This window comes from Oncorhynchus masou, chromosome 33 (genome assembly GCF_036934945.1).
Source record: "Oncorhynchus masou masou isolate Uvic2021 chromosome 33, UVic_Omas_1.1, whole genome shotgun sequence".
NCBI classification, from domain to species: Eukaryota; Metazoa; Chordata; class Actinopteri; order Salmoniformes; family Salmonidae; genus Oncorhynchus; species Oncorhynchus masou.
The window spans coordinates 12,336,590-12,360,957 of NC_088244.1; the positions used below are offsets into that span (position 1 = coordinate 12,336,590).

Consider the following 24,368-nt stretch of genomic DNA (forward strand, 5'->3'; position numbering starts at 1 on the left):
GGAATGAGTGTGTTCTGTTTCATTTTGCTTGTTACTTTTTAAAACATAGCTTATTTTGTTTATTTTTTACTTCATCATATTATGCTGCAGGTTTGGGAACCTAGAAGAAACAAGGTGTGTCCTGAGTTTTCTCCCATCCTTTTGTGTTCAGCTGTGTGTGTGTCATTGTCCTCCTTGTGTTTCTGTGTCTTGCCTGTTTATCTCTTCTTTTTAATGGCTCACCTCTCTGTCTCTCTCTCTGTCTCTCTCTCTCTGCCTCTCTCTCTTCCTCTCCCTCTTCCTCTGTCTCTCTCTCTCTGTCTCTCTCTCTCTGTCTCTCTCTCTCTGTCTCTCTCTCTCTCTCTCTCTCTCTCTCTGTCTCTCTCTCTCTCTGTCTCTCTCTCTCTCTCTCTCTGTCTCTCTCTCTCTCTGTCTCTCTCTCTGTCTCTCTCTATCTCTGTCTCTCTCTCTGTCTCTCTCTCTGTCTCTCTCTGTGTGTCTCTCTCTCTGTCTCTCTCTCTCTGTGTCTCTCTGTGTCTCTCTCTCTCTGTCTCTCTCTCTGTCTCTCTCTGTCTCTCTCTCTGTCTCTCTCTCTCAGCATCTCCAGTTGTCAGTGCATGGGCTACAGGAAGAGCTGAGATGTCATAGAGAGATGAACAGTCGTCTGCAGCAAGAGAGCTCGGGATCTCACACAAACATCTCCACTCACACCGGCTCGAACCGAGAACTTCATATTGAGGACCACCGGGCTGGCATCAGCCCTGGACACAGTCCTGGTCTGGGCCCCAGTCACGTCCACAGCCCTGGGCAAAGACATAGCCCCGGCCCTGGTCTAGGAGTCAGCCCCAGACACAGCCCCAGTAGCACCTACAACCATGGGCCCAGAAACAGCCCTGTCCATCCCCATAGCCCTGGGTACAGCTCCAACGTCAGACACCACCAAGCTGACATCCACAGCCCTGGGCACAACTCTGGGCCTGGCCCCAGACACAGCCCTGCTAACACTCTCATCCCCTTGTCTAGAAAGAGCCCCAGCCACCTCATCCACAGCCCTGGCCGTTGCCTCAGCCCTCCCAGCAGCCCATGCATGGTCCCTGGGTGCGATGGCTTCTCCTCTCCCCCTCCCCTGGATCTGACGGAGGAGAACTTCAGCCGGCTGCAGTCAGATCACGAACGGCAGGGCAAGGAGCTGTACCTGCTGAGGAAGACCCTTGAAGAGATGGAGCTGAGGATTGACTCCCAGAAACAGACGCTGGGGGCCAGGGACCAGTCCATCCAGAGGCTGCTGGAGATGATCCAGGGAGGAGGGAGGGGTCAGCGAGGCGAGAGGTCAGAGATAATCACCATGGCAACAGCACGCGAGGAGGCGGAGTACCAGGTGGGTCATCTGGAGGAGCAGCTGGACCAGAGGGAGAAAGAGAACCTGCATTTGAGAGAGGTGTGTGTTTCTTTGTGTTTGTCACTATAGCTCAGTGGTTCCCAAACTTTTTTTGGCCCACGACCCCATTTTGATACATAAAAAGTCTCGCCACCATGTGAAAAAACAATTATGTAATTAACAGCCAATGTTCACTTGTTAATTATGTGCTATGGCAGTCAATTCATAAACATTTTAACAGTATTTCGGATTGTCTTCTCAACTCACCATCACATAATTTTAATGTGGGGCTATGACAGATATGAGCTGACGAAGGGTACCATGAGTTTCATGATGCTTTCAAGACTAGGCCAAATCATGACGTCGGTGATCTTCAGGTCGGAAAGTATGAGCTCTAGAAAGAGGCCCGTATTCCCGAGTTGGAATTCCCAGTTGGATGACCATTCAAAAGATATTTCCCAGCGGGTCCTTGTTTTTTTCCTGAGTTACTAGTTCGGAAGTCGAAGATTTCCAAGTTCCCAGTTGTTTTGAACGTGGCATTAATGGCTATTCACTTTGAGTCAGGAACCAAAACTACTCTTCAGTGACCAGTGAATGCATTCGGTCACATGACAGCTCAATCAGCTGTTCGATTTCAATTACCGGCATATCAACTCTGGCAGCAGGTAGCCTAGTGGTTAGAGCGTTAGACTAGTAACCGAAAGGTTGCAAGATCAAATCCCTGAGCAGACAAGGTAAAAATCTGTCGTTCTGCCCCTGAACAAGGCAGTTAACCCACTGTTCCTAGGCCATCATTGAAAATAAGAATTTGTTCTTAACTGACTTGCCTAGTTAAATAAAGGTAAAAATAAACTGATCCAGGATCACAGGCCAACTGATTGGGAAGTAGGTCCCAAAGTGCTCTTTCAAGCGTTGGAGGTGAGCAGTCATCACTCGTATGGGATACTTACTGTACTGATGCTGTTTTCTGTTAGAAACATGCACAGCCGAGGGAAGGGGGCGTGGTTCGCCTTTCAAAGACTCTCTCTCCAATAATAATTATTTCCTGATTTGGTCACACATCTGTAAAATGTTTTGGTATTTCCCCTGCATGCTTGCGTTCGTTCTGCTTCTCAAATATGTTACATAGGCAAGGAGATTTTTTTTTCATTAAACAGAAAGTTGACCAGTTTTTTTTTCTTCTCCATTGTGAATGACAACACTTCCTCTCTCAATGTGAAAAATCTTTCCAACACTCCCCCTCGATAACCATCAAGCCTCATTGTGAAATAGGATATTGTCATGCTCTGAACTCATATCTCCACATAGCTTTGTGAACAGGCGTGAGCGCAGTGGATGTGGTTTGATGTAGTTTACAATCAGTTACCAGCTGCAGTATATCTCTCTTCTGTGCTCAGCTGTTTTGCCACCAGTTCATCTCGGTATATCATACAATGTGTCCATATGGCAGAGGTAGACACATTCATAACTCGAGTACAGAGGCCTACCCACCGTCCCGCCATAGATGGAGCCCCACCATTCGATCCCATGGAAGCAGTTTTTTTTGTCAATATTGGCATGCAGCACGCTGAAATCCCCTGTGCCGTTTCGTGAGACAGGACAATATGTCCTCGTTAATAGCATCCCCCGACAAGACAATGCATGGGCATCTTGGCCCTCACAGCTAACGTCTATTTGGAGAGCATGAGCTGGGGAGTTTTTGAGTCGTTCAGTCAGTTTCCTCTCGATTGCTAGCAAAAGCATAAATTATTAGTTTAACAGTGTTATGTGACATGTATTGGTGTACGTTTCTGTGTCTTCTGCCTCCCCACACATTGTTTTCACCATATCGATTGCGGCCGGTAATATCAAAGTCTCTGCAACAGTGTGTGGTTTCATAGCGTAGCCTGCCTAGCCATTCACCATGGGAATAATTCAACAGTGTGTGGTTTCATAGCGTAGCCTGCCTAGCCATTCACCATGGGAATGATTCAACAGTGTGTGGTTTCATAGCGTAGCCTGCCTAGCCATTCACCATGGGAATGATTCAACAGTGTGTGGTTTCATAGCGTAGCCTGCCTAGCCATTCACCATGGGGATGATTCAACAGTGTGTGGTTTCATAGCGTAGCCTGCCTGGCCATTCACCATGGGAATGATTCAACAGTGTGTGGTTTCATAGCGTAGCCTGCCTAGCCATTCACCTTGGGAATGATTCAACAGTGTGTGGTTTCATAGCGTAGCCTGCCTAGCCATTCACCATGGGAATGATTCAACAGTGTGTGGTTTCATAGCGTAGCCTGCCTAGCCATTCACCTTGGGAATGATTCAACAGTGTGTGGTTTCATAGCGTAGCCTGCCTAGCCATTCACCATGGGAATGATTCAACAGTGTGTGGTTTCATAGCGTAGCCTGCCTAGCCATTCACCATGGGGATGATTCAACAGTGTGTGGTTTCATAGCGTAGCCTGCCTAGCCATTCACCATGGGAATGATTCAACAGTGTGTGGTTTCATAGCGTAGCCTGCCTAGCCATTCACCATGGGGATGATTCAACAGTGTGTGGTTTCATAGCGTAGCCTGCCTAGCCATTCACCATGGGGATGATTCAACAGTGTGTGGTTTCATAGCGTAGCCTGCCTAGCCATTCACCATGGGAATGATTCAACAGTGTGTGGTTTCATAGCGTAGCCTGCCTAGCCATTCACCATGGGAATGATTCAACAGTGTGTGGTTTCATAGCGTAGCCTGCCTAGCCATTCACCATGGGAATGATTCAACAGTGTGTGGTTTCATAGCGTAGCCTGCCTAGCCATTCACCATGGGAATGATGCAACAGTGTGTGGTTTCATAGCGTAGCCTGCCTAGCCATTCACCATGGGAATGATTCAACAGTGTGTGGTTTCATAGCGTAGCCTGCCTAGCCATTCACCATGGGAATGATTCAACAGTGTGTGGTTTCATAGCGTAGCCTGCCTAGCCATTCACCATGGGAATGATTCAGGTGCTGCCTTTTCCCTTGATCTAAGGGAGCTCTCTGGTTGAATCGTATCTTTTAGATTTTAATCATTGTAATTTAGATGTTTAAACTTAACCACATTACAATGATTGAGATACGAAGACAATATTATACTATATATACAGTACCAGTCAAAAGTTTGGACCTTCATTCCAGGGTTTTTATTTGTACTATTTTCTACATTGTAGAATACTAGTGAAGACATCAAAACTATGAAATAACACATATGGAATCATGTAGTAACCATGTAGTAATATATTTTATATTTGAGATTTGTCAAAGTAGCCACCATTTTCCTTGATGAACAAGCCTAGGCTATTAATATATATTTTTATTAGCTAGATAGCTAGCTAGCAAACGTTACCTAGCTAATGTTAGCTTGATTACACAAAGTCCAGCAGGTAGCCTCTGTAGCTAGCTAGCTAAGAGCAGTCAGCTGAAATCGATCTAGCTAGCTACTATAACGAACATGCATAGAAAGGTAGCTAGCTATATTTGTTGATGGAAGGTTTGTTACAAAATTAACTTCAGCCATTAGCTAGCTAGCTAGTTAGAGCCAGACAACAACAGCTGAAGCTAGATATGTCCAAATGACAGTCCTACATTTTTCCACTGAACATAGCTAGCTAGCAACTGTACATTAACGTAAACTCACTCACTTTTGTACCTAGCCTTGGCCCGTACAATTGACCTTATTTCAGCGCCCCAAAAACGTAATACTTCCAGATCAACTGTAATGTTAATACCATTGTAAAGCACAATTTCTAAATAAATGACACAACCTCCACGCTGGTCGTTTCTGCATAATTCAAGATGGCAACGAGCCCCGTCGGGTCCTTCTAAAAATAGTGGGTGGGGAAGAGAAACTAATAGTGAGAAGGAGAGATCACGTGTGGGAAAATTGCTCTTTTTCACTCGATCTGTCCAACTTATCACCTTATCGCCTCTAAATGTAAATAAAGCACTATAAGGAGGTTATATAATGTGTCATTACATACCTATTTGAAGGTTTGTGTCGAATTTGAATCTGGTTTTTAGGGCGGTGCTAAAGTGATCTTCAGAAGTAAACAGAGGCTTTGAGAATGGTGATCACTTACCGTGATGACGCAGAAAATGACCCCCTTACTACACCTGGTGGAGAGAGTAATAGTTGCTTTATGCGTGCTGTACGTTATGGCATGACATGTCACGATGTAACAGAGTGTCCGTTTTTTCAACTTTTCTCCAACACTATAGAGCCTTTACCATGTCAATCAACGCGTGAATAGAAACCTAGTTCACACCCCCGATTTTGAAGTCAACACAGTCGCTACAGAAAACATTCGTATGAATTTTGCAGTTGCACACATTTGTACGGAATGGGGTGAGTTTACGTTAGTTCAAAACCAACACCAAACTTTCGACAAATTGTCACGCTGCTACCTTACTATGCATGCAATGGCCTTTTGCAAGCTAGCTACTCCATAGTCCAGGCTACAGTAAGAGCTAGCCACATTTCACTGTCAGACAGAACACAACTCAAACACTGTTGACCAAAAAAGTTGTTAGCTAACATTAACATTAACAGCGCCTCTGCCCTGGCTCTGTTGTGCTCTGACAGCAGTGCGCAAATACATGCTTGATAGCATCACAAAAACTCACCAGTTTAACATCCAAAATACATTCCAGTATGCTCCTTCTCCGGGCTTCTTGACATTTAAATCCACATATGTGCTGATCAACAGTGCCAAACTAACAACTCTGCCACATGCTGGATATGGTTCAACTCTGCCACATGCTGGATATGGTTCAACTCTGCCACATGCTGGATATGGTTCAACTCTGCCACATGCTGGATATGGTTCAACTCTGCCACATGCTGGATATGGTTCAACTCTGCCACATGCTGGATATGGTTCAACTCTGCCACATGCTGGATATGGTTCAACTCTGCCACATGCTGGATATGGTTCAACTCTGCCACATGCTGGATATGGTTCAACTCTGCCTTCCACACCTGTGTGAAGCTCGTCACAATAACGATTAGCCACACTAGTGGAATTTGCGGTTAATACATTTCTTATTTATTTAACCTTTATTTAACTGGGCAAGTCAGTTAAGAACAAATTCTTATTTACAATGACGGCCTTGCAAAAGGCCTCCTGCAGGGATGGGGGCTGGGATAAACATTTAAAATACATTAAATAAAAATATAGGACAAAACACACATCACGACAAGAGAGACAACACTACATAAAGAGAGACCGAAGACAACATAGCATGGCAGCAACACATGACAACACAGCATGGTAGCAACACAACATGACAACAACATGGTAGCAACACAACATGGCAGCAGAACGACATGGTACAAACATTATTGGGCACAGACAACAGCACAAAGGGCAAGAAGGTAGAGACAACAATACATAACGCGATGCAGCCACAACTGTCAGTAAGAGTGTCCATGATTGAGTCTTTGAAGAGATGGAGATAAAACTGTCCAGTTTGAGTGTTTGTTTGTTGTAGCTCATTCCAGTCGCTAGCTGCAGCGAACTGAAAAGACGAGCGACCCAGGAATGTGTGTGCTTTGGGGACCTTTAACAAAATGTGACTGGCAGAACGGGTGTTGAATGTGGAGGATGAGGGCTGCAGTAGGTATCTCAGATAGGGGGGAGTGAGGCCTAAGAGGATTTTATAAATAAGCATCTACCACTGTCTTGCAACGGGTATGCAGAGATGACCAGTTTACAGAGGAGTATAGAGTGCAGCAATGTGTCCTATAAGGAGCATTGGTGGCAAATATGATTGCCGAATGGTAAGGAATATCTAGCCGCTCAAGAGCACCCTTACCTGACGATCTATAAATTATGTTCTGTAATCTAGCATGGGTAGGATGGTCATCTGAATCAGGGTTAGTTTGGCAGCTGGCGTGAAAGAGGAGCGATTACGATAGAGGAAACCAAGTCTAGATTGAACTTTAGCCTGCAGCTTTGATATGTGCTGAGAGAAGGACAGTGTACCGTCTAGCCATACTCCCAAGTACTTGTATGAGGTGACTACCCCAAGCTCTAAACCCTCAGAAGTAGTAATCACACCTGTGGGGAGAGGGGCATTCTTCTTACCAAACCACATTACCTTTGTTTTGGAGGTGTTCAGAACAAGGTTAAGGGCAGAGAAAGCTTGTTGGACACTGAAAGCTTTGTTGAGCATTTGACACAAAATCCAGGGAGGAACCAGCTGAATATAAGACTGGATCATCTGCATATACATGGAGGAGAGAGCTTCCTAGTGCCTGAGCTATGTTGTTGATATAAATTGAGGTTGGGGGCTAGGATCGAGCCTTGGGGTACACCCTTAGTGACAGGCAGCGGCTGAGACCGCAGATCTTCTGACTTTATATACTGCACTCTTTGAGAGAGGTAGTTAGCAAACCAGGCCAAAGACCCCTCAGAGACACCAACACTCCTTAGCCGGCCCACAAGAATGGAATGGTCTACCAGGACAACATTGCTTAGAATCAAAATAAGTGACAGTGGTTCAAACTTATACAGATACACTGCCCTCCTGAATTATTGGCACCCTAGGTAGGAACCACAATTGCAGTGAAAAAGGTAATTGTTTATCAGCTTGATCTTACATTCAAAATATCATATCAATCTAACCTTTAATTTAGTTAAAATTGTAAAACTAAAATAAACTTATCAAGAAAAAATTGTTATGACCTGAACCTCATTGAAATCCTGTGGGGTGATCTGAAGAGGAGAGTCCACAAGCAAGGATCAAGGATCTGGAGAGTTTCTGTATGGAGGAATGATCTCAAACCCCTTCCTATGTGTTCTCCCACCTCATCAGACATTATAGGAGACAACTCAGAGCTGTTATCTAGGTGACAGGAGGGTGAGTTCTCCCATCTCATCAGACATTATAGGAGACAACTCAGAGCTGTTATCTAGGTGACAGGAGGGTGTGTTCTCCCATCTCATCAGACATTATAGGAGACAACTCAGAGCTGTTATCTAGGTGATAAGAGGGTGTGTTCTCCCACCTCATCAGACATTATAGGAGACAACTCAGAGCTGTTATCTAGGTGATAGGAGGGTGTGTTCTCCCACCTCATCAGACATTATAGGAGACAACTCAGAGCTGTTATCTAGGTGATAAGAGTGTGTGTTCTCCCACCTCATCAGACATTATAGGAGACAACTCAGAGCTGTTATCTTGGTGATAAGAGGGTGTGTTCTCCCATCTCATCAGACATTATAGGAGACAACTCAGAGCTGTTATCTTGGTGATAAGAGGGTGTGTTCTCCCATCTCATCAGACATTATAGGAGACAACTCAGAGCTGTTATCTAGGTGACAGGAGGGTGTGTTCTCCCACCTCATCAGACATTATAGGAGACAACTCAGAGCTGTTATCTAGGTGATAGGAGGGTGTACTATGTACTAAATGCAGTTGTGCCAATAATTGAGACATGCATGTTTTTGAAAAAAATGTCTGAACAATTTTAAATCGATGAAAGGTTAGATTCATATGATATTTTCAGTTTAAGATGCTGATAAACAGCAATGACATATTTACCTAGGGTGCCAATAATTCAGGAGGGCAGTGTAGTAGAACCATGCCATATTTTTAGTAGATAATGGTAAACAAGTTTGGGATGTTGAACAGCCCTTTTAGCGGTGGTATATCGGCCACAGGGTAGGGGTGGCAGGGTAACCTAGTTGTTAGAGCGTTGGACTAGTAACCAAAAGGTTGCAAGTTCAAACCCCTGAGCTGACAAGGTACAAATCTGTTGTTCTGCCCCTGAACAGGCAGTTAACCCACTGTTCCTAGGCTGTCATTGAAAATAAGAATTTGTTCTTAACCTGGCTTTTCTTCTGCCTTTTAATCGTAAAATGTTGAGACAACAGCTGCCGTGGGCCACAAAAAGCAAGCCTCTGCTGAATCCTCGGGCTCACCTGACATGGACTCTGATTCCCCACGACCTAGCCATGATAATGGTGGTTATCATTAAATCTGAACAGACATGACACCTCTCTGAATAGCCTGGAAGATTCCTTCCAAGATTCCTTGGTTCCTTCCCCAGGCATCATTGTTTCTGTTTCATGTCTGTGTGCTGTTCGAGTTTCTTGTTTCGTATTATAACCGTTTATAATATTATATTCCGTTTATGTATTAAAACACTCACTCCCTGAACTTGCTTCCTGACTCTCGGCGCACATCATTACAGAATGACGCATCGCCAAGGGCGATAGCCAATATCACAGAATCGTTATCTCAGACCATAGCCCTGTCCAGCTACATATCCGCTTTCCGGACAGTACTGTGTCACAACGCACGTGGCGACTTGACACACTACTACTATCCTGTAGTGTCTTTAAAAAATACATATCAACTCACATTGATGTCTTTTTACAGATCAACTGCGCCTCTGATGTGTCTCACTCTACTGTTTGGGAGTGGTTAAAAGCATATCTAATGGGCCAAATGATTTCATACACAGCGTATGACAACAAACAGAGCACCAAACGCTAACCTTTATTCTGCCCACTCAACTCTACAGCCAGAGGTCGTCATCTCTCTCGATGCTGAGAAGGCTTTCGACCGTATTGAGGGGGAATATCTATTTACAGTACTAGAGAGATTTGGGTTTGGCCCGTCATTCCTTTCCTGGATTAAGATGTTGTACTCGTCCCCAGTGGCTTCTGTTCACACCAACAGTGTTACCTCCAGCTACTTCCCTCTCCACAGTGTGGCCAGGCAGGGTTGTTGTCTATCCCCTTTCCTGTTTGATATGGCTATTGAGCTTCTTGCTAACGCCCTGCGGGAGGATGAGAAGATTAAGGGAATATTGAGGGGCAACATGACTCACAAGGTGTCCTTATATGCAGACAATCTTCTTTTATACATCTCTAACCCTGTGGAGTCTATACCCCATCTCTTGAACACGCTACAAGGTTTTGGCACATTCTCTGGTTATAAGTTAAATCTAACAAAATGTGTGTTCCTCCCTATTAATGAGTTAGCAGAAGGAATTGGGTATGCCTTATACCTTGCCACCCATGTTTTAAACCCCATTGTTCAGAACTCCCGTAAAATCGTGTCCCAATTTCCAAAGTCACTTTAGCCTTAAACAAGCTGCTTCTCTTCATGAACATCTAATCATCTCTTCCCAGCGTCACAGATTGACACGGCATTCCAATTCTGACGTAGGAATTGGTCTGGTGTTTTGTTGTGACCTGTTTTTTGACAATTAATTCGATACTCTGAGGGTTGACCATAACATTCCCAATACCCACTTTCAGATACCTGAAAACTTGCAGCTTTGCCAAAAAAATGTTTCCCTTCATTTCCACTCGAGCCCACTAAGTGTCCAGTCGAGAGGTGCTTAGATCTTAACCCTTATCTGAAGTGCACAATCTACAGATTATACGACTTAGTACAGAACATTAATCCGCCTTCCTTTGCAAATACAAAATCTACCTGATGATGTCAACACAGTATTGAGCGTATCCACACATCATTTTGCATAAGGGCTTATTCAGTTTAAGGTTTTGCCCCGACTCAATTACTCAAATGACAGATTGGCAAAAATATACCCAAATGTTGACCCCAAGTGTTTGAGATGCCACCAGAGTCCAGCGACTGTGGGACACATGTTTTAGTCATGCCAATCTTTGAGTGGCCAAAAATGGGGTCCCATTCTCACATACAGTTGAAGTCGGAAGTTTACATACACTTAGGTTGGAGTAATTAAAACTTGTTTTTCAACCACTCAACAAATGTCTTGTAAACAAACTATGGTTTTGGCGAGTCGGTTAGGACTTTTTCCAACAATTATTTACAGACAGATTATTTCACTTATAGTTTACTGTATCACAATTCCAGTGGGTTCCAACAGCTTGGAACATTCCAGAAAATGTCATGACTTTAGAAGATTCTGTTAGGCTAATTGACATCATTTGAGTCAATTGAGTCAATTGGAGGTGTACTTGTGGATGTATTTCAAGGACTACCTTCAAACTCAGTGCTGCTTTGCTTTTCTTTGCTTTTCTTTGCTTCATGGGAAAATCAAAAGAAATCAGCCAAGACAAAAAATGGTAGACCTCCACAAGTCTGGTTCATCATTGGGAGCAATTTCCAAACTCCTGAAGGTACCACATTCATCTGTACAAACAATAGTACGCAAGTACAAACACCATGGGACCACGCAGTCGTCATACCTTTCAGGAAGGAGACAAACATACTTTGGTGCGAAAAGTGCAAATCAATCCCAGAACAAAAGCAAAGGACCTTGTGGAGATGCTGGAGGAAACAGTTACAAAAGTATTTATATCCACAGTAAAATGTGTCCTATATCGACATAACCTGAAAGGCCACTCAGCATGGAAGAAGCCACTGCTCCAAAACCGCCATAAAAAAGCCAGACTACGGTTTGCAACTGCACATGTTGACAAAGATCGTACTTTTTGGAGAAATGTCCTCTGGTCTGATGAAACCAAAATAGAACTGTTTGGCCATAATGACCATCGTTATGTTTGGAGGAAAAAGGGGGAGGCTTGCAAACCGAAGAACACCATCCCAACCTTGAAGCACAGGGCTGGCAGCATCATGTTGTGGGGGTGCTTTGCTGCAGGAGGGACTGGTGCCCTTCACAAAATAGATGGCAGTATAAGGAGGGAAAATTATGTGGAAATATTGTAGCAACATCTCAAGAGATCATTCATGAAGTTAAAGCTTGGTCGCAAATGGGTCTTCCAAATGGACAGTGACCCCAAGCATACTTCCAAAGTTGTGGCAAAATGGCTTAAGGACAACAAAGTCAAGGTATTGGAGTGGCCATCACAAAGCCCTGACCTCAATCCTATAAAAAATGTGTGGGCAGAACTGAAAAATTGTTTTTGAGCAAGGAGGCCTTCAAATCTGACTCAGTTACACCAGCTCTGTCAGGAGGAATGAGCCAAAATTCACCCACCTTATTGTGGGAAGCTTGTGGAAGGCTACCTGAAAGGTTTGACCCAGGTTGACCAAACTAATTGAGTGTATGTAAACTTCTAACCCACTGGGAATGTGATGAAAGAAATAAAAGCTGAAATAAATCCTTTTCTCTGATATTATTCTGACATTTCACATTCTTAAAATAAAGTGGTGATCCTAACTGACCTAAAACAGGGAATTTTTACTCGGATTATATCTTGGGAATTGTGATAAACTGAGTTTAAATGTATTTGGCTAAGGTGTATGTAAACTTCCGACTTCAACTGTATGTGTAAAACAACTGTTAGCCCCAACCTGGTCATTGCCATTTTTCTCCTAGACCAGAATGCTACCACGTTGCCAGCTCGTCACCTGGACCTCTTCACTGGAAGTCTGCAAAGCCTCCCTCCTTTATGCAGTGGGTTAAGGAGGTGATGTGATCTTTGTCTCTGGAGAAGGTTAGGTACACTGTGCTTGGGTCCCGACAGAAGTTAGACTAAACCTGGTCCCCATTAATACATTAATACAACTCCTGTCTTTTACTTAGTGGAACTTGCGTTGTTTGGTAGTGGCCATTTGTGCTGATAAGAATTTTTATTGAACTTTGTTTTCTGTTTTTGTTTCTCTTATGGTTTGTGCCTTGGTGGGTGGGTGGATGTGGAGGGGATGGATGGATGGAAGAATGAGGGGTTGGGGTTGTACTGTTTTTGTCGTTATATCTGGAAATCTATAAATAAAGTTAAAGAAATAAAAAATAAGTGTTCGTCCCGTGTTTCATGACCTGAAATAAAAAATTCCTGAAATTTTCCATACGCACAAAAAACGTATTTCTCTCAAATTCTGTGCACAAATGTGTTTGCATCCCTGTTAGTGAGCATTTTCTCCTTTGTCAAGACAATCCATCCACCTGACAGCTGTGGTATCAAGAAGCTGATCAAACAGCATCATCATTACAAAGATGCACTTTGTGCTTGGGACAAGAAAAGGGCACTTTAAAATGAGCAGTTATGTCTCACAACACAATGCCCCAGATGTCTAATGTTTTGAGGGAGTGTGCAATCGGCATGCTGACTGCAGGAATGTCCACCAGAGCTGTTGCCAGAGAATTCAATGTTAATTTCTCTTCCATAAGCTGTGTCCAATGTTGTTATAGAGAATTTGTCAGTACATCCATATGGTCTCACAGCCGCAGACCACGTGTAACCACACCAGGCCAGGACTTCCACATCCGGCTTCTTCACCTGCGGGATTGTCTGAGGAGGGAGAGGGGGGTGCTGAGGAGTATTTCTGTCTGTAATAAAGCCCTTTTGTAGGGAAAAACTCATTCTGATTGGCTGGGCCTGGCTTACCAGTGGGTGGGCCTGGCTGCCAAGTGGGTGGACCTCTGCCATGGCTACACCCCCGCTAGTCATGTGAAATCCATAGATTAGGGCATAATTCATTTATTTCAATTGACTGAATTCCTTATATGTACAGAGTAAAATCTGTTGAAATTGTTCCGTTTGATATTTTCTTCAGTACAGTTTGGCTGTATTTATTGTTTGATATAGGCCTATTGCAAATGTGTGATATTGTTTGATATAGGCCTATTGCAAATGTGTGTTATTGTTTGATATAGGCCTATTGCAAATGTGTGTTATTGTTTGATATAGGCCTATTGCAAATGTGTGTTATTGTTTGATATAGGCCTATTGCAAATGTGTGTTATTGTTTGATATAGGCCTATTGCAAATGTGTGTTATTGTTTGATATAGGCCTATTGCAAATGTGTGTTATTGTTTGATATAGGCCTATTGCAAATGTGTGTTATTGTTTGATATAGGCCTATTTCAAATGCGTATTATTGTTTGCGCCGCCATCTTTATTACAAAAATAAATACAAGTACAAACACTACTTTAAGCTACATATTATTTTGACAGAGTTAATAAACTGTCCATTGATCAGCACAGAAATTGATCAAACAGGACCATGTTCGAAACACTAGTGGTTCTGAGCTTAATTCAATATTGCACAGGTCAACTAACAGTTTGTGAAATCAGGAAGGTCGATGGGCTCTGGGTCTGAGTGACTGTCTAATCCATCACCACCTGTCGTTATGCTGGACACCTACTGACCCCAAAAATGTTATGTTTTGGGGTTTTTCAGTGAAAGGAAATACAGGCATGCTCCACATTACTACAACACAAAACAGCTCAATCACACTTGATGGTCTTGCTTTAATTTAATTTAAAAAAGCATGAACGGTGGCGTAATGTCTTATTGTTGTGTGTGAAGATAATCCAATACTTTACCTTGTATGTGTTACAAATCACACTATTGTGGAAGCACCTTCTCTAAGAGTATGAATGAGGCTGTTTAATTAAGAAGGTTTGAATCCTAAACAAAAGTCCAGTATCCCTCTGAAGAGTATGAATTAGGTTGTTTGAGAAGGTGTGAATCCTAAGAAACCTGCCTACACATAGTTTGAAGGACAATACCAACATAGCTACTGTAGTAGGTCAAAGCTATGTGCTGGAAAACCTTGGTAGAGCATGGGTGGAATAGGTATTGTGGTGCTGTAAAACCTTGGTAGAGCATGGGTGGAATAGGTATTGTGGTGCTGTAAAACCTTGGTAGAGCATGGGTGGAATAGGTATTGTGGTGCTGTAAAACCTTGGTAGAGCATGGGTGGAATAGGTATTGTGGTGCTGTAAAACCTTGGTAGAGCATGGGTGGAATAGGTATTGTGGTGCTGTAAAACCTTGGTAGAGCATGGGTGGAATAGGTATTGTGGTGCTGTAAAACCTTGGTAGAGCATGGGTGGAATAGCTATTGTGGTGTTGTAAAACCTTGGTAGAGCATGGGTGGAATAGGTATTGTGGTGTTGTAAAACCTTGGTAGAGCATGGGTGGAATAGCTATTGTGGTGTTGTAAAACCTTGGTAGAGCATGGGTGGAATAGGTATTGTGGTGCTGTAAAACCTTGGTAGAGCATGGGTGGAATAGGTATTGTGGTGCTGTAAAACCTTGGTAGAGCATGGGTGGAATAGGTATTGTGGTGTTGTAAAACCTTGGTAGAGCATGGGTGGAATAGGTATTGTGGTGCTGTAAAACCTTGGTAGAGCATGGGTGGAATAGGTATTGTGGTGTTGTAAAACCTTGGTAGAGCATGGGTGGAATAGGTATTGTGGTGTTGTAAAGCCTTGGTAGAACATGGGTGGAATAGGTATTGTGGTGCTGTAAAACCTTGGTAGAGCATGGGTGGAATAGGTATTGTGGTGTTGTAAAACCTTGGTAGAGCATGGGTGGAATAGGTATTGTGGTGTTGTAAAACCTTGGTAGAGCATGGGTGGAATAGGTATTGTGGTGTTGTAAAACCTTGGTAGAGCATGAGTGGAATAGGTATTGTGGTGCTCATGTAAATTTCCTTTCTTTTTCGGTTTTGGACCAATGCCTATTCTCACTTACCTTTGTTTTTAATTAGTGGTAATGCTCAGCCTCACTCTAACACCATTGTAACGGTTTTCTTCTGGGGAAAGAGAGGCGGACCAAAATGCAGCGTGGTTAGTTTTGTCCATCTTTAATAAAGATGAAAGTACAAAAATCTTCAAAACGTGAAAAAACCGAAACAGTCCTATCTGGTGCCACAAAGACAGGAACAATCAACCACAAGAGACCTAAAGAATATGGCTGCCTAAATATGGTTCCCAATCAGAGACAACGATAAACACCTGCCTCTGATTGAGAACCACTCGAGGCAACAATAGACTTACCTAGAGTACTACTCTAACCACAATCTCATAACTACAACCCCAGACAAAACCCCAGACAAAACAAACCACATAAATCCCCATGTCACACCCTGGCCTCACCAAAATACTAACGAAAACACAGAATACTAAGGCCAGGGCGTGACAACCATGACCAATCGTGCACCATGGTCTCTGTCTGTATTCACCATCATCATGTCATTCATGGGCTGATGCAATCATTTATTACTAACAAAATACACATACTATCTTAAAATATACATTACTAACAAAATACACATACTATACTTAAAATATACATTACTAACAAAATACACATACTATACTTAAAATATACATTGCTTAAAAATACACAAGGCCTCAGGAATGCATAAACATACGCAAGCACGCACACGCTCACACATTTTCACATGCATGTACAAACTTGCTCACACATTTCAGGTCTTGGACAGGAATAGGTTGCTCCATGCTCCTCGGTCCAGGTCTATTACAGGAATAGGTTGCTCCATGCTCCTTAGTCCAGGTCTTGGACAGGAATAGGTTGCTCCATGCTCCTCAGTCCAGGTCTTGGACAGGAATAGGTTGCTCCATGCTCCTTAGTCCAGGTCTTGGACAGGAATAGGTTGCTCCATGCTCCTCAGTCCAGGTCTTGTTTATTTTTAACTCCTAAACTCCTTTTTAACTCCTCCTTAGCCTTTAATTTCTCTACCTCTCTCTGTCAGAGTGTGTGTGTGTGTGTGTGTGTGTGTGTGTGTGTGTGTGTGTGTGTGTGTACACACTTATGGGGCCTGTCGGCTTACTACGTCACACCTCTTGCTGCCCAGGTAGCTGATGGGATATCCGCCCGTGCCGGGTGTTTGGTTGTCGTGGGGATTTAGTTCGAGAGTAGCGTGGGGTTTCTGGCCCACGCTAGGACGCTATGTGTGTGTGAGCGAGAGAGACTGTGTGTGTGAGCGAGAGAGACTGTGTGTGTGTGTGTGGGGACCTAGCCATGCGGTGAGTATAGAGGGTGAGTAAATGTTCCTGTGTATACCCAACCGTGTGTGAAAGAGTGTGTGCTATTTATAACTGGATTTCAGCTTATCAGCCGATGGCGTAGAGTGAAGGAGAAAGTGGGGAGAGGTTGAGGGGAGGAGAGAGAGGGGGAGGTAAGGCGAGGGGTGGAGAGGGAGGGGGAGGTAAGGCGAGGGGGTGGAGAGGGAGGGGGGGGAGGTAAGGCGAGGGGTGGAGAGGGAGGGGGAGGTAAGGCGAGGGGAGGAGAGAGAGGGGGAGGTAAGGCGAGGGGAGGGAGAGAGAGGGGGAGGTAAGGCGAGGGGTGGAGAGGGAGGGGGAGGTAAGGCGAGGGGTTGAGAGGGAGGGGGAGGAAAGGCGAGGGGTGGAGAGGGAGGGGGAGGTAAGGCGGGGGGAGGAGAGAGAGGGGGAGGTAAGGCGAGGGGTGGAGAGGGAGGGGGAGGTAAGGCGAGGGGTGGAGAGAGAGGGGGAGGTAAGGCGAGGGGTGGAGAGGGAGGGGGAGGTAAGGCGAGGGGAGGAGAGGGAGGGGGGAGGAAAGGCGAGGGGAGGAGAGAGAGGGGGAGGTAAGGCGAGGGGGTGGAGAGGGAGGGGGAGGTAAGGCGAGGGGTTGAGAGGGAGGGGGAGGAAAGGCGAGGGGTGGAGAGGGAGGGGGAGGTAAGGCGAGGGGAGGAGAGAGAGGGGGAGGTAAGGCGAGGGGTGGAGAGGGAGGGGGAGGTAAAGCAAGGGGAGGAGAGGGAGGGGGAGGTAAGGCGAGTGGAGGAGAGGGAGGGGGAGGAGAGGGAGGGGGAGGTAAGGCGAGGGAGGGGGGAGGTAAGGCGAGGGGTGGAGAGGGAGGGGAGAGGTTGAGGGGAGGGGTGGAGAGGGAGGGGGAGGTAAGGCGAGGGGGTGGAGAGAGAGGGGGAGGTAAGGCGAGGGGTGGAGAGGGAGGGGGAGGTAAGGCGAGGGGAGGAGAGGGAGGGGGGAGGTAAGGCGAGGGGAGGAGAGAGAGGGGGAGGTAAGGCGAGGGGAGGAGAGGGGGAGGTAAGGCGGGGAGGAGAGAGAGGGGGAGGTAAGGCGAGGGGTGGAGAGGGAGGGGGAGGTAAGGCGAGGGGGTGGAGAGGGAGGGGGAGGTAAGGCGAGGGGGTGGAGAGGGAGGGGAGGAGAGGTTGAGGGGAGGGGTGGAGAGGGAGGGGGAGGTAAGGCGAGGGGTGGAGAGGGAGGGGGAGGTAAGGCGAGGGGTGGAGAGGGAGGGGGAGGTAAGGCGAGGGGTGGAGAGGGAGGGGGGAGGTAAGGCGAGGGGAGGAGAGAGAGGGGGAGGTAAGGCGAGGTGAGGAGAGAGATGGGGAGGTAAGGCGAGGGGAGGAGAGAGAGGGGGAGGTAAGGCGAGGGGTGGAGAGGGAGAGGGAGGGGGAGGTAAGGCGAGGGGTGGAGAGGGAGGGGGAGGTAAGGCGAGGGGTGGAGAGGGAGGGGGAGGTAAGGCGAGGGGTGGAGAGGGAGGGGGAGGTAAGGCGAGGGGAGGAGAGAGAGGGGAGGTAAGGCGAGGTGAGGAGATAGATGGGGAGGTAAGGCGAGGGAGGAGAGAGAGGGGGAGGTAAGGCGAGGGGTGGAGAGGGAGTGGGAGGTAAAGCGAGGGGAGGAGAGGGAGGGGGAGGTAAGGCGAGTGGAGGAGAGGGAGGGGGAGGAGAGGGAGGGGGAGGTAAGGCGAGGGAGGGGGAGGTAAGGCGAGGGGTGGAGAGGGAGGGGAGAGGTTGAGGGGAGGGGTGGAGAGGGAGGGGGAGGTAAGGCGAGGGGTGGAGAGAGAGGGGGAGGTAAGGCGAGGGGGTGGAGAGGGAGGGGGAGGTAAGGCGAGGGGAGGAGAGGGAGGGGGAGGTAAGGCGAGGGGAGGAGAGAGAGGGGGAGGTAAGGCGAGGGGGAGGAGAGGGGGAGGTAAGGCGAGGGGAGGAGAGAGAGGGGGAGGTAAGGCGAGGGGTGGAGAGGGAGGGGAGAGGTGAAGGCGAGGGGTGGAGAGGGAGGGGGAGGTAAGGCGAGGGGAGGAGAGAGAGGGGGAGGTAAGGCGAGGTGAGGAGATAGATGGGGAGGTAAGGCGAGGGGAGGAGAGAGAGGGGAGGTAAGGCGAGGGGTGGAGAGGGAGAGGGAGGGGGGAGGTAAGGCGAGGGGTGGAGAGGGAGGGGGAGGTAAGGCGAGGGGTGGAGAGGGAGGGGGAGGTAAGGCGAGGGGTGGAGAGGGAGGGGGTAGGTAAGGCGAGGGGAGGAGAGAGAGGGGGAGGTAAGGCGAGGTGAGGAGATAGATGGGGAGGTAAGGCGAGGGGAGGAGAGAGAGGGGGAGGTAAGGCGAGGGGGTGGAGAGGGAGGGGGGAGGTAAAGCGAGGGGAGGAGAGGGAGGGGGAGGTAAGGCGAGTGGAGGAGAGGGAGGGGGAGGAGAGGGAGGGGGAGGTAAGGCGAGGGAGGGGGAGGTAAGGCGAGGGGTGGAGAGGGAGGGGAGAGGTTGAGGGGAGGGGTGGAGAGGGAGGGGAGGTAAGGCGAGGGGGTGGAGAGAGAGGGGGAGGTAAGGCGAGGGGTGGAGAGGGAGGGGGAGGTAAGGCGAGGGGGAGGAGAGGGAGGGGGAGGTAAGGCGAGGGGAGGAGAGAGAGGGGGAGGTAAGGCGAGGGGAGGAGAGGGGGAGGTAAGGCGAGGGGAGGAGAGAGAGGGGGAGGTAAGGCGGGGGTGGAGAGGGAGGGGGAGGTAAGGCGAGGGGGTGGAGAGGGAGGGGGGAGGTAAGGCGAGGGGTGGAGAGGGAGGGGAGAGGTTGAGGGGAGGGGTGGAGAGGGAGGGGGAGGTAAGGCGAGGGGTGGAGAGGGAGGGGGAGGTAAGGCGAGGGGTGGAGAGGGAGGGGAGGTAAGGCGAGGGGTGGAGAGGGAGGGGGAGGTAAGGCGAGGGGAGGAGAGAGAGGGGGAGGTAAGGCGAGGGGTGGAGAGGGAGAGGGAGGGGGAGGTAAGGCGAGGGGTGGAGAGGGAGGGGAGGTAAGGCGAGGGTTGGAGAGGGAGGGGGAGGTAAGGCGAGGGGGTGGAGAGGGAGGGGGAGGTAAGGCGAGGGGAGGAGAGAGGGGGAGGTAAGGCGAGGTGAGGAGATAGATGGGGAGGTAAGGCGAGGGGAGGAGAGAGAGGGGGAGGTAAGGCGAGGGGTGGAGAGGGAGAGGGAGGGGGGGAGGTAAGGCGAGGGTTGGAGAGGAAGGGGGAGGTAAGGCGAGGGGGTGGAGAGGGGGGGAGAGGTTGAGTGGAGGGGTGGAGAGGGAGGGGAGGTAAGGCGAGGGGTGGAGGGGGAGGTAAGGCGAGGGGTGGAGAGAGAGGGTGAGGTAAGGCGAGGGGTGGAGAGGGAGGGGGAGGTAAGGCGAGGGGAGGAGAGGGAGGGGGAGGTAAGGCGAGGGGTGGAGAGGGAGGGGGAGGTAAGGCGAGGGGTGGAGAGGGAGGGGGAGGTGTGGAGAGGGATGGGGAGGTAAGGCGAGGGGTGGAGAGGGAGGGGGAGGTAAGGCGAGGGGGTGGAGAGGGAGGGGGAGGTAAGGCGAGGGGTGGAGAGGGAGGTGGAGGTAAGGCGAGGGGTGGAGAGGGAGGGGGAGGTAAGGCGAGGGGTGGAGAGGGAGGGGGAGGTAAGGCGAGGGGTGGAGAGAGAGAGGGGAGGTAAGGCGAGGGGTGGAGAGAGAGGGGGAGGTAAGGCGAGGGGGTGGAGAGGGAGGGGGAGGTAAGGCGAGGGGGGAGGAGAGGGAGGGGGAGGTAAGGCGAGGGGAGGAGAGGGAGGGGGAGGTAAGGCGAGGGGTGGAGAGAGAGGGGGAGGTAAGGCGAGGGGTGGAGAGGGAGGGGGAGGTAAAGCGAGGGGGGAGGAGAGGGAGGGGGAGGTAAGGCGAGGGGAGGAGAGGGAGGGGGAGGTAAGGCGAGGGGTGGAGAGGGAGGGGAGAGGTTGAGGGGAGGGGTGGAGAGGGAGGGGGAGGGGGAGGTAAGGCGAGGGGAGGAGAGAGAGGGGGAGGTAAGGCGAGGGGAGGAGAGGGGGAGGTAAGGCGAGGGGAGGAGAGAGAGGGGGAGGTAAGGCGAGGGGTGGAGAGGGAGGGGGAGGTAAGGCGAGGGGGTGGAGAGGGAGGGGGAGGTAAGGCGAGGGGTAGAGAGGGAGGGGAGAGGTTGAGGGGGAGGGGTGGAGAGGGAGGGGGAGGTAAGGCGAGGGGTGGAGATGGAGGGGGAGGTAAGGCGAGGGGTGGAGAGGGAGGGGGAGGTAAGGCGAGGGGTGGAGAGGGAGAGGGAGGTAAGGCGAGGGGTGGAGAGGGAGGGGGGAGGTAAGGTGAGGGGAGGAGAGAGAGGGGGAGGTAAGGCGAGGTGAGGAGATAGATGGGGAGGTAAGGCGAGGGGAGGAGAGAGAGGGGGAGGTAAGGCGAGGGGTGGAGAGGGAGGGGGGAGGTAAGGCGAGGGGTGGAGAGGAAGGGGGAGGTAAGGCGAGGGGTGGAGAGGGAGGGGAGAGGATGAGTGGAGGGGTGGAGAGGGAGGGGGAGGTAAGGCGAGGGCTGGAGGGGGAGGTAAGGCGAGGGGTGGAGAGAGAGGGTGAGGTAAGGCGAGGGGTGGAGAGGGAGGGGGAGGTAAGGCGAGGGGAGGAGAGGGAGGGGGGAGGTAAGGCGAGGGGAGGAGAGAGAGGGGGAGGTAAGGCGAGGGGGAGGAGAGGGAGGGGGAGGTAAGGCGAGGGGAGGAGAGGGAGGGGGAGGTAAGGCGAGGTGTGGAGAGGGAGGGGGAGGTAAGGCGGGGAGGAGAGGGAGGGGGAGGAGAGGGAGGGGGAGGTAAGGCGAGGGGAGGTAAGGCGAGGGGAGGAGAGAGAGGGGGAGGTAAGGCAAGGGGTGGAGAGGGAGGGGGGAGGTTGAGGGGAGGAGAGAGAGTGGGAGGTAAGGCGAGGGGAGGAGAGGGAGGGGGAGGTAAGGCGAGGGGAGGAGAGGGAGGGGGATGTAAGGCGAGGGGAGTAGAGGGAGGGGGATGTAAGGCGAGGGGAGGAGAGGGAGGGGGAGGTAAGGCGAGGGGTAGAGAGGGAGGGGGATGTAAGGCGAGGGGAGGAGAGGGAGGGTGAGGTATTGCGAGGGAAGGAGGGGTAGGGGGAGGTAAGGCGAGGGGAGGAGAGAGAGGGGGAGGTAAGGCGAGGGGTGGAGAGGGAGGGGGAGACTGTGGGAGACGGGGTGTTTTTCTTGGGTAGAAAAACAGAGTTTGTTTGGATGAATATGAATCTTTGATTAATGAGTGAAAACACAGCGACCTCCCTGATTGAGAGAGGAGGGGGATTGTTGGGTTCTTTTGTTCCTCTACCCTCTGATGTGGAGATGGTTTTTGTGTGCATGTGCTTACAGTATTTTAAACATGCTTATAATGGTAGTTATCAACAAGCTATCTCCATTCATTCTGTGCAGCTATAGACATCTAACGTCAGATGATTTATACTTGCACATATGAGAATACTTGATCAGCATTACCAGTGCAATTTTGATTATGGCCTATCAAGATATTTTGTAGAACTAATGTGAAGAACGAAAGACTGAAAAGCTGAAGAGTGAAAATGCAGAGGAATGCAAATAGGGTCCATGCTAACAAGTACCTTACTTAACTTGTGAGTGAGGGGTTAGGTTTTGGTGGTGGTACACTTGTCATCGTTAGTGGAGTGAAGAGAGTGTGTGTGTGTGTCTATGCAAGGCTGGTTTGTATTAAGAGGGTGCTACTCTTCGTTAATTTAATTAGCTCCAAAGGAAACGAGCTCAACCACCTTTCATTACTGCACCCATTACTCTCCTTTAAATGACCTGCCCTGTTTAGTTTTTGGCCAGATAGTAAATGCCTCAATTTTCTCCTCACCTTTTATTTTCTCTTTTAAACAGGATAGAGGGCAGAGAGGGGCTTTTTCAATTCTTAGTGTAGTCAAGGGGGTGTTTCCCGCAGCTCTTCAGTTGTATTAAGTCAATTAGCACCCCATGTTTTTGTTTATATTATCATATTTTCTTTAAGTTGAATTCCTATTGCGCTCACTGACTGTCTTTGTGGAAAGGTTCAGTTGGGGGTGCTCAGTTTGTGTAATTGGGGGGAGAGCATGAGCCCAACGAAGCTGTTGAAATCCGTCTCTGTCTCTCACTCAATTCAATTCAAAGGGCTTTATTGGCATGGGAAACACATGTTAACATTTTTTTACATTTTTTTAACCTTTATTTTACTAGGCAAGTCAGTTAAGAACAAATTCTTATTTTCAATGACGGCCTAGGAACAGTGGGTTAACTGCCTGTTCAGGGGCAGAACGACAGATTTGTACCTTGTCAGCTCGGGGATTCAAACTTGCAACCTTTCGGTTACTAGTCCAACGCTCTAACTACTAGGCTACCCTGCCACCCCATTGCCATAGCAAGTGAAATAGATAATATACAAAAGTGAAATAAACAATAAAATGAACGGTAAACATTACACTCACTAAAGTTCCAAAATAATAGAGACATTTCAGATGTCATATTATGTCTATATACAGTGTTGTAACGATGTACAAATGGTTAAGGTACAAATGGGAAAATAAATAAGCATAAATATGGGTTGTATTTACATTGGTGTTTGTTCTTCACTGGTTGCCCTTTTCTTGTGGCAACAGGTCACAAATCTTGCTGCTGTGATGGCACACTGTGATATTTCACCCAGTAGATATGGGAGTTTATCAAAATTGGGTTTGTTTTCAAATTCTTTGTGGATCTGTGTAATCTGAGGGAAATATGTCTCTCTAATATGGTCATACATTTGGCAGGTGGTTAGGAAGTGCAGCTCAGTTTCCATCTCATTTTTGTGGGCAGTGTGCACATAGCCTGTCTTCTCTTGAGAGCCAGGTCTGCCTATGGCGGCCTTTCGCAATAGCAAGGTTATGCTCACTGAGTCTGTACATAGTCATAGTGTTCCTTAAGTTTGGGTCAGTCACAGTGGTCAGGTATTCTGCCGCTGTGTACTCTCTGCGTAGGGTCAGTCACAGTGGTCAGGTATTCTGCCACTATGTACTCTCTGTTTAGGGCCAAATAGCATAGTAGTTTGCTCTTTTTTTGTTGTTAATTCTTTCCAATGTGTCAAGTAATTATCTTTTTGTTTTCTCATGATTTGGTTGGGTCTAATTGTGTTGCTGTCCTGAGGCTCTGTGTTTGTGTTTGTGAACAGAGCCCCAGGACCAGCTTGCTTAGGGGACTCTTCTCCAGGTTCATTTCTCTGGAGGTGATGGCTTTGTTATGGAAGGTTTGGGAATCGCTTCCTTTTAGGTAGTTGTAGAATTTAACAGCTCTTTTCTGGATTTTGATCCTGAGCGTTC

The 24,368-nt window shown here is 48.3% G+C and overlaps 1 protein-coding gene across 1 annotated transcript in view; it reads left to right on the forward strand.

Moving 5' to 3' along the window:
* Positions 1-24,368, forward strand: part of LOC135527848 (ERC protein 2) — a 454,194-nt gene that overhangs the window by 39,947 nt on the left and 389,879 nt on the right. The window contains exon 3 of the mRNA XM_064956457.1: positions 578-1,417. Coding sequence (XP_064812529.1) covers positions 578-1,417 — 840 coding nt within the window. The remainder of the gene's footprint in view (positions 1-577; positions 1,418-24,368) is intronic.